Source organism: Cebus imitator, unplaced genomic scaffold (genome assembly GCF_001604975.1).
Source record: "Cebus imitator isolate Cc_AM_T3 unplaced genomic scaffold, Cebus_imitator-1.0 Scaffold281, whole genome shotgun sequence".
Classification (NCBI taxonomy): Eukaryota; Metazoa; Chordata; class Mammalia; order Primates; family Cebidae; genus Cebus; species Cebus imitator.
Genome location: NW_016107596.1, coordinates 3,448,442 through 3,463,673, shown reverse-complemented (window position 1 = coordinate 3,463,673; position 15,232 = coordinate 3,448,442). Strand labels below are relative to the sequence as shown.

At 39.9% G+C, this 15,232-nt stretch overlaps 1 protein-coding gene and 1 long non-coding RNA gene across 5 annotated transcripts in view; one reads left to right on the top strand and one right to left on the bottom strand.

The window, feature by feature from the left end:
* Nucleotides 1–15,232, top strand: part of THUMPD3 (THUMP domain containing 3) — a 24,326-nt gene that overhangs the window by 4,513 nt on the left and 4,581 nt on the right. For all 4 annotated transcript variants that reach the window (XM_017501590.2, XM_037728887.1, XM_037728888.1 and 1 more), the window contains exons 4-7: nucleotides 3,355–3,831; nucleotides 7,219–7,349; nucleotides 11,116–11,185; nucleotides 14,346–14,461. In XM_017501590.2, coding sequence (XP_017357079.1) covers nucleotides 3,355–3,831; nucleotides 7,219–7,349; nucleotides 11,116–11,185; nucleotides 14,346–14,461 — 794 coding nt within the window. The remainder of the gene's footprint in view (nucleotides 1–3,354; nucleotides 3,832–7,218; nucleotides 7,350–11,115; nucleotides 11,186–14,345; nucleotides 14,462–15,232) is intronic.
* Nucleotides 14,586–15,232, bottom strand: part of LOC108284697 — a 1,903-nt gene continuing 1,256 nt past the window's right edge. Inside the window, exon 2 of the long non-coding RNA XR_001817310.2 lies at nucleotides 14,586–15,199. This is a non-coding gene — a long non-coding RNA (uncharacterized LOC108284697). The remainder of the gene's footprint in view (nucleotides 15,200–15,232) is intronic.

The window sequence follows — 15,232 nt, the reverse complement described above, 5'->3', positions numbered from 1 at the left end:
CATGCCCAGCTAATTTTTTGTATTTTTAGTAGAGACAGGGTTTCACCATGTTGACCAGGATGGTCTCGATCTCTTGACCTTGTGATCCACCTGCCTCGGCCTCCCAAAGTGCTGGGATTACAGGCTTGAGCCACTGTGCCCGGCTAAAAATTTTATTAACTAAAAATCTTAACTTTTAAAAAAGTTTAAAGCATTCTAATGAGTTCTCTTATTTTTAAGTATTCAGGTAATAATCATGAATTTATTAGCCCCCCACCCCCTTCTTTAAAAAAAATACTGAGACAGGGTCTCACTATGTTGCCCAGGCTGGTCTCAAACTTCTGGGCTCAAGCAATCCTCCCACCTAGGCCTCCCAGAGTGCTGGGATTACAGGTGTGAGCCATTGCACCTGGCCCCCATACCCACCCACCCCTTTTTTTTTTTTTTTTTGAGACGGAGTCTTGCTCTGTTGCCCAGGCTGGAGTGCAATCTTGGCTCATTACTACCTCTGCCACCCAGGTTCAAGCGATTCTCCTGCCTTACCCTCCCTACTAGCTGGAATCACAGGAGCATGCCACCACACCTGGCCAATTTTTGCATTTTTAGTAGAGATGGGGTTTCGGCATGTTGGCCAGGCTGGTCTTGAACTCCTGACCTCGTGATCCATCCTTCTTGGCCTCCCAAAGTGCTGGGATTACAGGCGTGAGCCACCATGCCCAGCCTCCATCCCCCTTTTTAAAAGTGTGAACAAATCTGATTTATATGGTTTTTTAAAAACTGGTTAATACAGGTATTTGGAGCAAACTTGTAAAGACTAAAAGGATAAAGAGTGAAAAGTAAGTCTTTCTTCCTATATCCCCATGCTATGCAGCTCCCTCCCTGGAGGCAACAATTCCTACCAATTTCTTGTGTATTCTTGTAGAGATATTTTACAAATAAATGTATTTTATTTACACAGATGAAAGCATAGCATACATACTGTTCTGTGCTGTGCTTTTTTCATATACAAGTTGAGTATCCCTTAACTGAAATACTCGGGACCAAAAGTGCTTTGAATTTGTTTTGTTTTGTTTTTTGAAATATTCTGGGCCCGACGCAGTGGCCCACGCCTGTAATCCCAGCACTTTGGGAGGCCAAGGCGGGTAGATCACGAGGTCAGGAGTTTGAGACCAATGTGCAAGATGGTGAAACCCCATGTCTACTAAAAGAAAAAATAGCCAGGCGTGGTGACGGGCATCTGTAATCCCAGCTACTTGGGAGGCTGAGGCAGGAGAGTTACTTGAACCTGGGAGGCAGAGGTTGCGGTGAGCTGAGATCACTGCGCTCTAGCCTGAGCAACAGAGCAAGTATCTGTCTCAAAAAAAAAAAAAAAAAAAAAAAAAAAAAAAAAAAAAAGAAAGAAAAATATTCTGAGGATGGAACCCATGTCTAAACACATGATTCATTTATTTCATGTATACCTTATACGTATAGCTTGAAGGTAATTTTATATGATTTTAAAAATAATTTTATACATTGAAACAAAGTTTGTGTACACTGAACTATCAGAAAGTAAAGGTGCCGCTATCAGCCACCTGTGTGGCATCATATTGGCACTCAAGTTTTAGGTTTTGGATCTGGGACATTGAGATTAGGAATGCTCAACCTATGTGTTGGAGATCCCAGCAGTATCATTGCTGGAGTTGGCTGTGTATACTCCGTTGTGTGGCTGTATCATAATTTAACCAGTCCCATTTTAGGACATGAGGTTTTTTCACACTCTTTTGCTATTACAGTGGTGCAACAAATATGCTATGTAAATTCTCGTACGTATTCAAACTCATCTTTGTGTTTATCCCATTGATATTTACTGATAATGACAACTGTTTAATTTTAGTTTTGTCATGCTTATACTTTTTTTTTTTTGATCTGAGACAGAGTCTCGCTCTGTCGCCCAGGCTGGAGTACAGTGGTGTAATCTCAGTTCACTGCAACACCCGCCTCCTGAGTTCAAGCAATTCTTCTGCCTCAGCCTCCTGAAGAGCTAGGATTACAGGCATGTGCTACCATGCCTGGCTAATTTTTGTATTTTTAGTAGAGACCGGGTTTCACCATGCTGGCCAGGATGGTCTCGATCTCTTAACCTTGTGATCCACTGACCTTGGCCTTCCAAAGTGCTGGTATTACTGGAGTGAGCCATCACACCTGGCCTCATGCTCATACTTTTTGCTTTTTCTTATTTGAAAAGTCTCTACATTATATCATCTTTACTTTTTTCATGTGCCTGTGTTTTCGAATAGTTTGGAAGGGCTGTGTGTGCGTGTGTGCACACTGTCACCTTTATAATTACAATTTGATATTATCTACCTTATCTACCATATATACACAGTATTTTTTGAATCCCTGCTAAGAGCAATGATGAAATTGGCATATTTATACTTTTTTCCTTCATTTTTTAAATTATTTTTCTTAGTGTTCACCCTTAAGCCTTTAAATATATTTTATTTATCAGCTTTAACTTCTATCTTTTTACCTCTGGGTATAAGAGATGAGAGTATCAGTAAGCCCATTTACATGCCATGCCAGTTTGTAACATTCACCTTCTGCTTTATAGGCACATTATTTGTCCTTTTGTTATACTTCGTATCTGTTGAATGGCATGAGTTCAGAAATGTTTGTCTTTCGCCTTTATATTTAGCTGGTAGTTTGGGTATAAAATTTGGAACTAGGCTTTCCTTTCTTAAGAATATTGTAGTCAGTGTTCACTCTCTTTTGTAAAAGATTTATTTTTTTGAGATGGGATCTTGTTCTGCTGTCTAAGCTGGAGTGCAGTGGCATGGTCATAGTTCATCGGAGCCTTGACCTCCCAGGCTCAAACAGTCCTCCCATCTCAGCTTCCTGAGTACCTGGGACTACAGGCATCTGCCACCATGCCCACCTAATTTTTGTATTTTTTTGTAGAGACAGGACAGAGTTTTGCCATATTGCCCAGTCTGATCTCAAATTCCTGAGCTCAACTGATCCACCTGCTTCAGCTTCCTAAAGTGTTGGGATTACAGGCATGAGCCACTGTATGCAACCCAGACTCTTTTTTTCTTGTCCTTATTTCCCAAACAATACAGTATAACAACTATTTACATAGCATTTACATTGTATCAGGTATTATAGATAAAATAGAAATGATTTAAAGTATTCTTGAGAGGATGTGTGTAGGTCATATGCAGATACTATACCATTTTATATGAGGGACTTTTCGGCATTCTTGGGTTTTGGTGTCCTTGGAGTGGGTCCTGGAACCAGTGTTCCCCATGGATACCAACTGTCTATAGGCAAAAGTAGAGGTTTGTTTGATTATGTGGTGAGAAATTAATGGATTTTTTTCTCTATCCTTTATAGGAAGAAGTTCTAAAGGATTTTGAAGACTTGGCTGGAAAACTTCCGTGGTCAAACCCCTTAAAAGTGTGGAAAATTAATGACAGTTTTAAAAAGAAAAAAGCAAAGCGCAAAAAGATAAATCAGAATTCAAGTAAAGGGAAGATTAATAATGGACAAGAAGTCAAAATCGATCAGAGAAATGATAAAAAAGACTTCACTAGCCATGCTTTAGATTCCCATATCTTAGATTATTATGAAAATCCAGCCATCAGAGAGGAGGTATCAACATTAGTAGGTGATGATTTGGCATCTTGCAAAGATGAGACTGATGAAAGCTCAAAAGAAGAAACAGAACCTCAAGTGCTAAAGTTTAGAGTCACATGCAACAGGGCAGGAGAGAAACATTGCTTTACCTCAAATGAGGCTGCAAGAGATTTTGGGGGTGCTGTTCAAGATTATTTTAAGTGGAAGGCCGACATGACCAACTTTGATGTGGAGGTAGGTGTAGGCTTTGACTATGATGATTGAAGAATGCCATCACAGATATGTAGGATTTTCAGACTAATCCAGTCTTATGCTGAATTTAATTGAGGAAATAGTAGGGGGTAGTTAAGAGCATAGGCAATGGAGACAGATTTAGATCCAAATTTTGACTCCACAACTGTGTAGCTTCAGACTGCATAGTCTCTAAGTCTCTTTTTCAAATGGAGCCAATAATAGTGTGTACCTTTAAGGTCCTGAAGGATAAATGAGGTACATTTAAAATATTTCATACAATACCTTGCATACACTAAGTGTTCTGTAGATGGAAGCTATCAAAGTTGAGTTGTCTTGTTTTCTTTCTTTTCTTTCTTTCCTTTTTTTTTTTTTTTTTTTTTTTTTTTGAGACAGTCTTGCTCTGTCACCCACTGAGTGCAGTGGTATGATCTCAGCTCACTGCAGCCTCCACCTTCCTGGTTCAAGTGATTCTCGTGCCCAGCCTCCTGTGTAGCTGGGACTATAGGCACACGCCACCATGCCTAGCTAATTTTTGTATTTTTTAGTAGAGACATGGTTTCACTATGTTGGCCAGGCTGGTCTTGAACTCCTGAAGTGATCTGCCTGCCTCGGCCTCCCAAAGTGCTGGGATTACATACATGAGCCAGCACACCTGGCCTGACCAGATTTCTTTGTTGTTATTTTGTTTTGTTTTGTTTTGTTTTTGAGATAGAGTCTTGCTCTGTTGCCCAGGCTGGAGTGCAATGCTACAACCTCCGCTCACTGCAACCTCTCGTCTCCCAGGTTCAAGCGATTCTCCTGCTGCAGCATCCTGAGTAGCTGGGATTACAGGTGCCCACCACCATGCCTGGCTAATTTTTGTATGTTTTAGTAGAGACTAGGTTTCACATATTGGCCAGGTTGGTTTCGAACTCATGACCTCAGGTGATCTGCCTGCCTCAGTCTCCCAAAGTGCTGGAATTACAGGCATGAGCCACTGTGTCCGGCCCTGATTTCTAATAGGGTACTTTTTTACGATACTATGTGGGCTTTCATATTATAAAATTCAACCAGAACCAAAAAGTTATTTTGTTTTTGTGTGTCTTGGTTGCAGAACTTTGCTACTGAAAAGATAAAATAAGGCTGGGCACAGTGGCTCACGCCAGTAATCCCAGAACTTTGGGAGGCTGAGGTGGGTGGATCACTTCAAGTCAGGAGTTCGAGACCAGCCTGGCTAACGTGGCAAAACCCCATCTCTACTAAAAATACAAAAATTGGCCAGGTATAGTGGCATGGTCCAGTGGTCCCAGCTACTGGGGAGGCTGAGGCAGGAGAATCACTCGAACCAGTAAGGTGGAGGTTGCAGTGAGCCGAGATCATGCCACTACACTCCAGGCTGGGTAACAGAGCAAGATTCTCTCAAAAAAAAAAAAAAAGTACATTTTTTAAACAAACCCTGACCTTCTCAAATCAGGACATCATTGCTAACACTCATCCTAGAGTTAGGGAGAGTCAGCTGTCCTCTTTCTTAAATTCTGCTAGATTTCCAAAGCCAGATACCTCCTTTTAGCATGTTTACTTTCCTTGGTCTGAATCCTCTTCTACCTAAGTGATTGGCATGTAAGCCATAGGAACTAGAGTCTTGAAGTCGTCTCCGACAGCTTAAAATGTCTCTAGCAGCTGATGTATTTACTAAGGAGCCAATTTCTGTTGCTTTTGGGACACTTGAATCTGGGGCAGGTCACTGATTCTAACTTTTTTGTGCATGTCAAATCAGGAGAATAAGTCCCCATTCTTTTTTTCCTTATATACTGCCATGAAAATGAGTAGGTGGCTCACACCTGTAATCCCAGCACTTTGGGAATCCGAGGCAGGCAGATCGCTTGAACCCAAGAGTTCAAAACCAGCCTGGGCAAAATAGACTGTCTCTACTAAAAATAAAACAAATTTTTTAAAAAAGAAAATGAATAAAAACAATTAAATTAATTAATTTAATTAAAGCAATTAAATTAATTAAAACAATTAAATTAATTAAAACAATGATGTCTAAAAGTTAGTAAGGTAGTAAGGTGATTCAGAGGACAATTTCTGGAGCCATGCTGCATAGGTTTAAATCCCAGAGGAGGCCGGGTGTGGTGATGCCTATAATCTTAGCGCTGTGGGAAGTCAAAGTTGGAGGATTGCTTGAGGCCAGGAGTTCAAGACCAGCCTAGGGAGACCCTGTCTCTACAAAAAAATTTAAAATATTAGCTGAGTATGCCTGTAGTCCCAGTTACTTGGGAGGCTGACTTGGGAAGATTGCTTGAGCACAGGAGGTCCAGGTCACAGTGAGTTGTGATCATGCCACCACACTCCAGCGTGGGTGACAGAGTGAAACCCTGTCTCAAAAAAAAAAAAAAGTGAATTCCAGAGGAGCTGTCTTTGTGCCTCAGTATTCTCATTTATAAGGGGAATAATACCTAGCTTAGGGGATATGAATATGAGATGAGGCCATGTATGTAAAGTGTGTAGAGTAGTGCTTTGCATTACGAAATGCTATATGAGTGTCAGCTGTGCTTGTGCTGTTAAGCTCATGATGAGGAAATCTTTTGGTGAAAAATTGGGGATCATTTTAGTTTAGTTTAGTTCACTTTTGAGACAGGATCTCACTGTGTCACCCAAACTGGAGTGCAGTGGTGTAATCATGGCTCACAGCAGCCTTGACCTCCCAGGCGCAACTATCCTCCCACCTCAGCCTTCTGAGTAGCTGGGACTACAGGCATGTGCCACTGCACTCAGTGTAATAAGACTTTTTATTTGAGACTCTGCCAATTTTGAAAACTTTTTTGTTGAGATATACTTTGCATAAAGTGTACAGATCTTAAGTGTACAGCTCAGCAAGTTTTTACTTATATACACAATGTGTAACCATCCAGATAAAGATATAAAATATTTCCAGTACCTCAGGAGCCCTTTCTCAATAACTACCCGTGCAAGGTAATCAATCACTAATCTGACTGCTACCATCATAAATTAGTTTTGCCAGTGTTTGAACTTCATATAGATGAAATCATATAGTATATACTTCTTTGTTTCATTTTAACATCTATTTTCTTTTAATTCACTGTATTTATCAATTGGCTACAACAAGATTTCACCCCAATTTTTATAACACATAGTTTGAAGGTTTACAGGTTTTTAATACGTATTTCTTTAAATGTCTAACTTTTTAGACAGTTCTGGGCTGTGGTGTGCTTTGTGGATCAGGTGTCCACACTAAGCTTGGCATCAATATGGCGACCTCCCAGGAGTGGGGGACCACCAGGTTGCCTAAGAAGGGGTGAAATGGCCGAGGTCGGTAAAAGTCTTACTACTAAGTGCAGTTTGAACAATCCTAAAACTATTTTCTCTTGTTCCACTTTACTATAGGTTCTTTTGAACATCCATGATAATGAAGTCATTGTGGGGATTGCATTGACTGAAGAGAGTCTCCATCGAAGAAATATCACACATTTTGGACCTACAACTCTTAGATCAACTCTTGCCTATGGGATGCTCAGGTAAGAAAATAGTGTGCTGTCCAGCTTAAAGTGGCACCTTGGTTTGAATTTTGCCTTCAAAACACTGATTTGTGTATGTGTGTTTGAGGTACTGTGTTGGAATGCAGTGGATCAAGAATAGGATGGAAAGCTAATGATCTCTTTCTTTCCTTTCTATCTAGTATTGACTCCTTGTGGCCTGAAAATACTGCTTAATAGGTATCTCAGTTTTCTTTATTGTATTTATTTTTTTTAGACAAAGTCTCACCCTGTCGCCCAGGCTGGAGTGCAGTGGTGTGATCTCAGTTCACTGTAACCTCTGCCTCCCAGGTTCAGGCAGTTCTCCTGTCTCAGCTGAGTAACTGGGATTACAGGCAACTGTCACCATACCCAGATAATTTTCGTATTTTTTTTTTCTTTTTCTTTTTTTTTGTTTTTTGAGACAGAGTCACTCCATCGCCAGGCGCCAGACTGGAGTGCAGTGGCACGATCTTGGCCCACTGCAACCTCCACCTCCCAGGTTCAAGCAATTTTTTTGCCTCAGCCACCCAAGTAGCCGAGATTACAGGCACACACCACCATGCCCAGCTAATTTTTGTATTTTTAGTAGAGACGGGATTTCACCATGTTGGCCAGGATGGTCTGGATCTCTTGACCTCGTGATCTGCCCGCCTCGGCCTCCCAAGGTGCTGAGATTACAGGCGTGAGCCACTGTGTCCAGCCCGTATTTTTTAATAGAGATGATGTTTCACCATGTTGGTGGGGCAGGTCTCAAATACTGGACCTCAGGTGACCCACCTGCCTCCACCTCCCAAAGTGTTGGAATTACAGGTGTGAGACACCTCGCCAGCCAGTTTTCTTGATTTTAAAATGAGAGTGGTAGTTTTTATCTGCCTTTTGAATGGGGTTACCACATTTCTCTTTAGCAAGGATATGCATGTTGAGAGATAGAGCAAATTTTGCTGTTTCATTTCTGTGCAGTCAAAAAGATGAAAGCAGAGTTTTTTTGTGTAACGTGTAAATGAATAGAAAGCTTTTACTCACATTTTTAAGCCTTATACTCACAGCAACCCAGGAATCGTCCTAGAATTTTTCACTTTTCAGAGTGCAAGACCTGTCTTTCCTTCTTCTTTGCCATTCTTTTATTGGGTGCTGCTTTTCACCACTTGAAAATGTTTATTTTCTCTAAGCTTCTGTTTTCCAGATGGCAAAATGGGTTTCATGTGAGACTTAAAGGATTATTAGTGAGGATTAAGTGCTGAAGCATATACAAAATACATATTATATACAGTTCCTGGTATGTCCTGGTATTTAAGTCCAGTAATGCATCACTTACCAGGGATATGTTCTGAAAATGTGTCATTGCACAGTTGCATCATTGTGTGAACATCATGGATTGTACTTACACAGATCTAGATGGTATAGCCTACTGTACACCTCAGCTATATGGTATCTCCTATTGCCCCTAGGCTTCAAATCTGTAAAGCATGTTATTGTACTGAATATTGTCAGTTGTAGCGCAGTGGTAGGTATTTGTGTATCTAAACATAGAAGGGGTAGGGTAAAAATATAGTATAATTACTGCATTTATATATTTGGTCCATCGTTGATTGGAAGATTGTTATGCAGCGCATGACTGTATTCCTTCTCTTCTAATCTTTTATCTTCCTAACATATTAATTCAATGACGGTGATAGAAAATTGGGCCTATTTGTTAAAGGAAAGTCTTCTAATCCTTCTAATCTTCATGATTTTAACAAATATGTGTTATCTACTGCCAGGCATATGGTAGAAACCAGGGATACAGAGAGGGAGTTATTTTAGGCACAAATGTTAAAAACCTAAGTAATCAAGTTTCAGATAGAAAAGTGATGATTGTGCCAGAGCGGGGTTTATTGGAAAGATAAAGAGAAATCTTGGAGATTCCACAGAAAAGCTGAATGTTGGTTCTCAAGTAGGGTAGGAACCACATCTTGGAAAACCACCAGAAATGTAAGCAGTCATTTTTATCACCCTTAGAGCCAGTGGACTCTTGTCTCTTTCATCTATATGCTGTCTCATCTGAATTTATGTATTTCCAATTTCAAATGACTAGGGCTTTTAGCTCTTTGTTCTAAATTCCTGGAAGAGAGCATCTGATTAACATTGTTTGGTCAGGTGTTCACCCCTTATTCATCAGGAATGGCTTGGAGTACAGGGTGTTTACCCCCTCAAGAAGGTTGCCAAGGATTCTGTTGCCATGTGTTGAGAAGTAGGAACAAGGAGATAGAACAGGACCAATATTACAATAAGAGCCCACTGTTAACCCCCAAGAATCTAACTTGTGTGGGAGATAAATAATTATCATACATGTGTAAGTCCCACACCAGCACATGAAAAGATTAGAAGAATAACAGAAGGGAAGAAACCTACTGACCTGTTTCAGGATGGGATACTTCATAAAGAGGGTAACACTTAAGCCACTAACAATAATGCCTCTAATCTTGAATCTGTTACCTACTGGTTTTGTGTCCCTGGGCGGGTAACTTCATGTTTCCTTGCATCAGCTTATCGTTAAAATGAGAATGATGATGATTATCTAACAGAGTCTTACTGAGGATTCAGTGAAATACATGAAAAGAGCTTCAAGTCCATGCCCAGCAAATACTAAGTGCTCAAAGTAAAGCATTTTTTTTCCTTTTTTTATTACCTGGTTCCACAGAGCAATTTTTTTATGTCAAGATTATTATCTTTAAATTCAAAAGGAAAGCAATACTGAATATCTATTGCCAGTAACCTTATATTGATGCATATTTTACTTGAGACATTTTTGAGTATTTTTAATGTAATACAGGTTTCTGTTGAAAACAACACTATTGGGCCGGGCGCAGTGGCTCATGCCTGTAATCCCAGCACTTTGGAAGGCCAGGGCGGGTGGATCATGAGGTCAAGAGATCGAGACCATCCTGGCCAACATGGTGAAATCCTGTCTCTACTAAAAATACAAAAAATTAGCCAGGCATGGTGGCACATGCCTGTAATCCCAGCTACTTGGGTGGCTGAGGCAGGAGAATTGCTTGAACCCAGGAGGCGGAGGTTGCGGTGAGCCAAGATTGCAGCATTGCACTCCAGCCTGGGCAACAAGAGCAAAACTCCGTCTCAAAAAAAAAGAAAACAACACTATTGTCTTAAGGTATGAGAGAGAGAGCGAGCGAGTGTGTGTGTGTACTTTAAGATGCCTACAGACAAAATTTCATCCGAAAGTGAAATGGGATTTTGGAAGATAGTCAAAGGAGATCTGGTTATATGTAATGATTTTTTTTCCAAAGCAATAGAATATACAGTCAACCTATCATTACAAATTGATTTTTTTTTTTTTTTTTTTGAGATGGAATCTTACTCTGTTGCCTAGGCTGGATCTTGCATGATCTTGGCTCACTGCAACCCCTACCTCCTGGGTTCAAGCAGTTCTCACATCTCAGCCTCCCGAGTAGCTGAGATTACAGGTGCCTGCCACCATGCCCAGCTAATTTTTTTGTGTTTTTAATGGAGATGGGATTTCACTATGTTGGCTAGGCTGATTTGGAACTCCTGACCTCAGGTGATCTGCCTGCCTCAGCCTCCCAAAGTGCTGGGATTACCGGCATGAGCCACCACACCCAGCCACAAATTGATTTTTAAAATATTTGTAGGTTGGTGTTCCTTCATGCTAGTGTGATAGGTCCTCAATCTTAGAGCTTCAGGAATCATTAGTATAAAGCCTCAGCTTTTGGTTGAGTGTTCACATAGGCTGTTTTCTTTTCTCTAGGCTCTGTGATCCTCTTCCTTATGATATAATAGTCGATCCAATGTGTGGAACAGGGGCAATACCAATAGAGGTAATCATATTTCTTTAGCTTTTAGAAAAGAGTGATACATCCCGAATATTCCAGACCTAATGGGCAAATTAGACATAATGAAAATTCCATGGTTGGATCAGTGGACCCAAGAGTTTTAAAATAATTAACAATAGAAAAGTAGGAACTTTTTTGTAAAGAATGTAACTACTTATTTCAAATAGCCAAGTGCCACTGGACTAGATAGATTGTTGGTGATATCTATTCACTAGATTACAGAGGAAGCTGAGAATTAGAAACTGGTATGGGTCCTCTTTGTGTAACAGACAAGCTGGTAGACTTGAATGGGAGATAATTGAAGGCATAAGCATAAACTTGAAGAAGGTAATTTTCCTCTCTGTAATCCACTTAAGTTCCTAGAGGGAATAAATATAGTTATAAAAAGAGGAAACTTATGAACATTGCTTGGATTTTTTAGGAAGCCTGACAAGCTTAATACCAAATGCATTTAAATAGTTTTCAAAATTACTGTGATATTAAGAGGGCTCATAAAAACTGTGTAAAGCAAAGCAAGAAATGGAAAGGCATTTTCTAAATGGATAATATTTCACAGTATAGTCCCCTTGAATAATCAGTATCATCTATATGTTTTTAAACAATTTAGAAGAGAGAGCTCCCAGTAAAATCACTGAAATTTGTGTAAAACATAGTCGTTCTTCCATATAGTATACTGAAAGCCAATTGGAATAAGCTGCAGGGAGATACTGCAGACTATATGATTGGGTAGAAACTGGACAGATGAGCAAGCCCACAAGGGATGAAATAATTTAAACTGTAATTAGAAAACGATATCTGTGTTCTGGGAGTTAAAATCGAAGAATGAAATCATAGAAGTCTACCTGATGACTGTGTTCTCTGAGAGCTAGAGAAATTACTGTGGCTAAAGAGACTGCACAGTGAAAACCCAACTGTGGCTAAGAAGGATTCTGGGAACAAAACAGAGTGTTGTTTTCTAGTATGAAATAGCAGGTAAGGTCACAACATGTCAAGAAATACATAACAGAACTCTGAGTAAAAATAAAGGCCGAAAACAATTAAAAGATGAAGTTTGAACCATTTCCATGTGAGAGTAGACATGCAAATGTCAATGTAGAAAAACCTAAGCTGATATATGATCAAAATGAATAAAATTATGAAATTGACAAGATATATATAAAGATTTGTTCACCAGAGTATAAAATACTTGATCTAGAATACTTTATTTAAAATTTAGAAATACTATACTGTAAAACCCAACTCTTTCCAATGCTGAAAATCCAAGTAGGTTTAGGAGAAAAGGAATATTGGGGAATCAGAATCACTGAGAGGCTTCCTTAAACTCTAGGTCCCCTCTAGATCCCCACCCACCTGAAATTCTGGCATACTTTGGCCTCCCTTTTGTTTGAAGTCATTGTAGGATTGTAGATAGCAGTATGTCATCACCCTCTAGTGTCTGCGCAAAAGAAAACTTATGAAGCATTGTATTCATGGATGAGAAGTATGTTACTGTTCACAAAGGAAGAGGTGTTTGCTACTCATCCCTAAGTAGAGGCAAGCCTTTCTCTGCTTTCATGTCAGAAACCTTCTGTTAATCTGCATAGAATGTTGTTCAGACCTAGGGTCACATGTTACCTCATTGCACAAATGATATATGACAGCTTGGTATTTATGTTCTGCTGACAGGTTTTTTTATTTAAAGTTACAAAATCCTTCCAGGGATATGGTGGTTACTATTCAAAAGCTTATCATACAAAGGAAATTGCATTATTATTTATTATATAGTTATTATTATTATTATGTAGGGTTCTGTGAGCCCCTCCGTGTTGGTGCAGAGACAAGAAACTAGAAATAAAAGACACAGACAAAGAGATAGAGAAAAGAAAGTTTGGGCTCAGGGGTCTGCTGCCAACCAAAGCGCAGAGACCTGCACTGGCACCAAGTGCCTGGACACTCTGACGAGTACAAAGCAGTGGGCAAGGAAGGTAGGGTGAGGTAATGGTGGTCGGTGATAGGGTCAGGTAAATCACATGTCTTCGAGATAGGGGGCCCAATACTTTCAAGTAGCCAAGGCAAGGAAAAAACCTAATGCGTCAGCGTTCTTCGCATATTTGTTAAAAATGTCAAGGACATTAATTCTTATCTTCTGAGAAAAAGAAAAACCAGGTGCAGAAGCAGGGCATGAGAGTAGACACGGAATGTGACCACTGAAGCATAGCATCACATAGAGAGTTAAGCCCCCAGAAGTCTGTGGGCTTCCCTGACAGCTGTCAGGCCTTACCACGAGCTTGGAGAAGCACAGTTTTCTTCAAACTTCCCCAGGAAGGAGGTGTCTTGGGATTTTCCCCTACAATTATTATCTTTTTTGAGATAGGGTCTCACTCTGTTGACCATTACAGTGGTGTGATCTCAGCTCCCTGCAACCTCTGCCTCCCTGGCTCAGGCCATCCTCCCACCTCAGCATCTTGAGTAGCTGAGATTCGGGTGCACACCAGTATACCCAACTGATTTTTGTGTTTTTGTAGATACGGGGTTTTGCCATGTTCCCAGGCTGGTTTGAATTCCTGGGCTCAAGAAATCCTCCTGCTTTGGCCTCCCAAAGTGCTGGGATTTCAGGTGTAAGTCACTATGCCCAGCCGGAAATTGCGATTCTCAAATGTATCAGATTATGTAAACTCCACAACCACAAAAGAGTATAGGTTTGGTCAGTTTGATTTGGTTAATATTTTCAAACCACCATTTACTTAGAATTTATTTAGTGTGCCAGACACTGCTGGATGAGGAACTGAATAAAATACTAGAATGTACCTCAAAGAGCTTCCAGATTAGCTGGGAGGCACAGAAGGGAAGAAATAATTAAAAGTGCAACAAGTACAGTGGCAGAGGGTACTTACATACAAAGTGCTTTTGGGAGCAGCACATGAGACAGCTTGGAGAGTTGAGGTTGATGACAGGGCATGAGGTTTGAGCTGGGTCTTAAGAGATGGGAAGAGGCTCAGCAAGCAGTGAAAGAATAAGAAGGCATTTTCAGCCAGGGAAATAGCACAGTTGACAACATGCAATGTTTTACCACTCTAGAAAAGCACAGGATTGTCTTTGTTTGTTGACAATTTAAATAATTATATTTTGCAGTCTACTACTTTTAACACATTCTCTTATCTTTTAGGGGGCTACTGAATGGTCTGACTGTTTCCACATTGCTGGTGATAATAACCCACTGGCTGTGAATAGGGCAGCAAATAACATCGCATCTTTATTAACCAAGAGCCAAATTAAAGAAGGGTAAAAATTTAAAAGATTTCTTAGCATCTTTTTGACTGAATCACTTTTTACATTGACTTTATGAAGTAACACCCCCAGTGCATTGTGACATCATTGTCACCCAAATGAATAAACTGAGACTCCGTTTACATTTTTAAAGTTTATTGAAAATAATTTATATTTTAAAAACATTAATTATAATTTCCCCACCATATGCAGCTTTTCATATCTGTCTTATTAATATGTCTTTTCCCCCACATATTGGAAGAATATTCTGTAGATTCATTTTAATTTCACAAAATTTTAAACTTTATATTTTTACATAGTCTTCTTTTTTGCTGTGGGGACAGGGTCTCATTTTGTCACCCAGGCTAGTGCAGTGGCATGATCATGACTCACTATAGTCTCAACCTACTAGGCTCAAGCAATCCTCCTCCCTCAGCCTCCCTAGTAGCTAGGAATACAGGCAAGTGCTACCATGCCCAGCTAATTTTTTAAACTCTGTAGAAATGGGGTTCTTGCTGTTTTGTCCAGGCTGATGTCAAACTCCTGGCCTCAAGAGATCCTCCCACTTCACTCTTCCAAAATGCTGGGATTAGAGGCATGAGTCACCACACCCAGACCATAGTCTTTTTAAGTCACTATATAATTTCCATGGTATAGAAATGCTACAGTTTATATAGCCTCTTCTCTATTTTTGTTACTTTCTAAGTTGTTGGTTATATATTTTTCTCTCTGATCTAATTTCTTAGGACAGTGCTTTTCGTTTTTCTTTTTTTTTTTTTTTTTTTT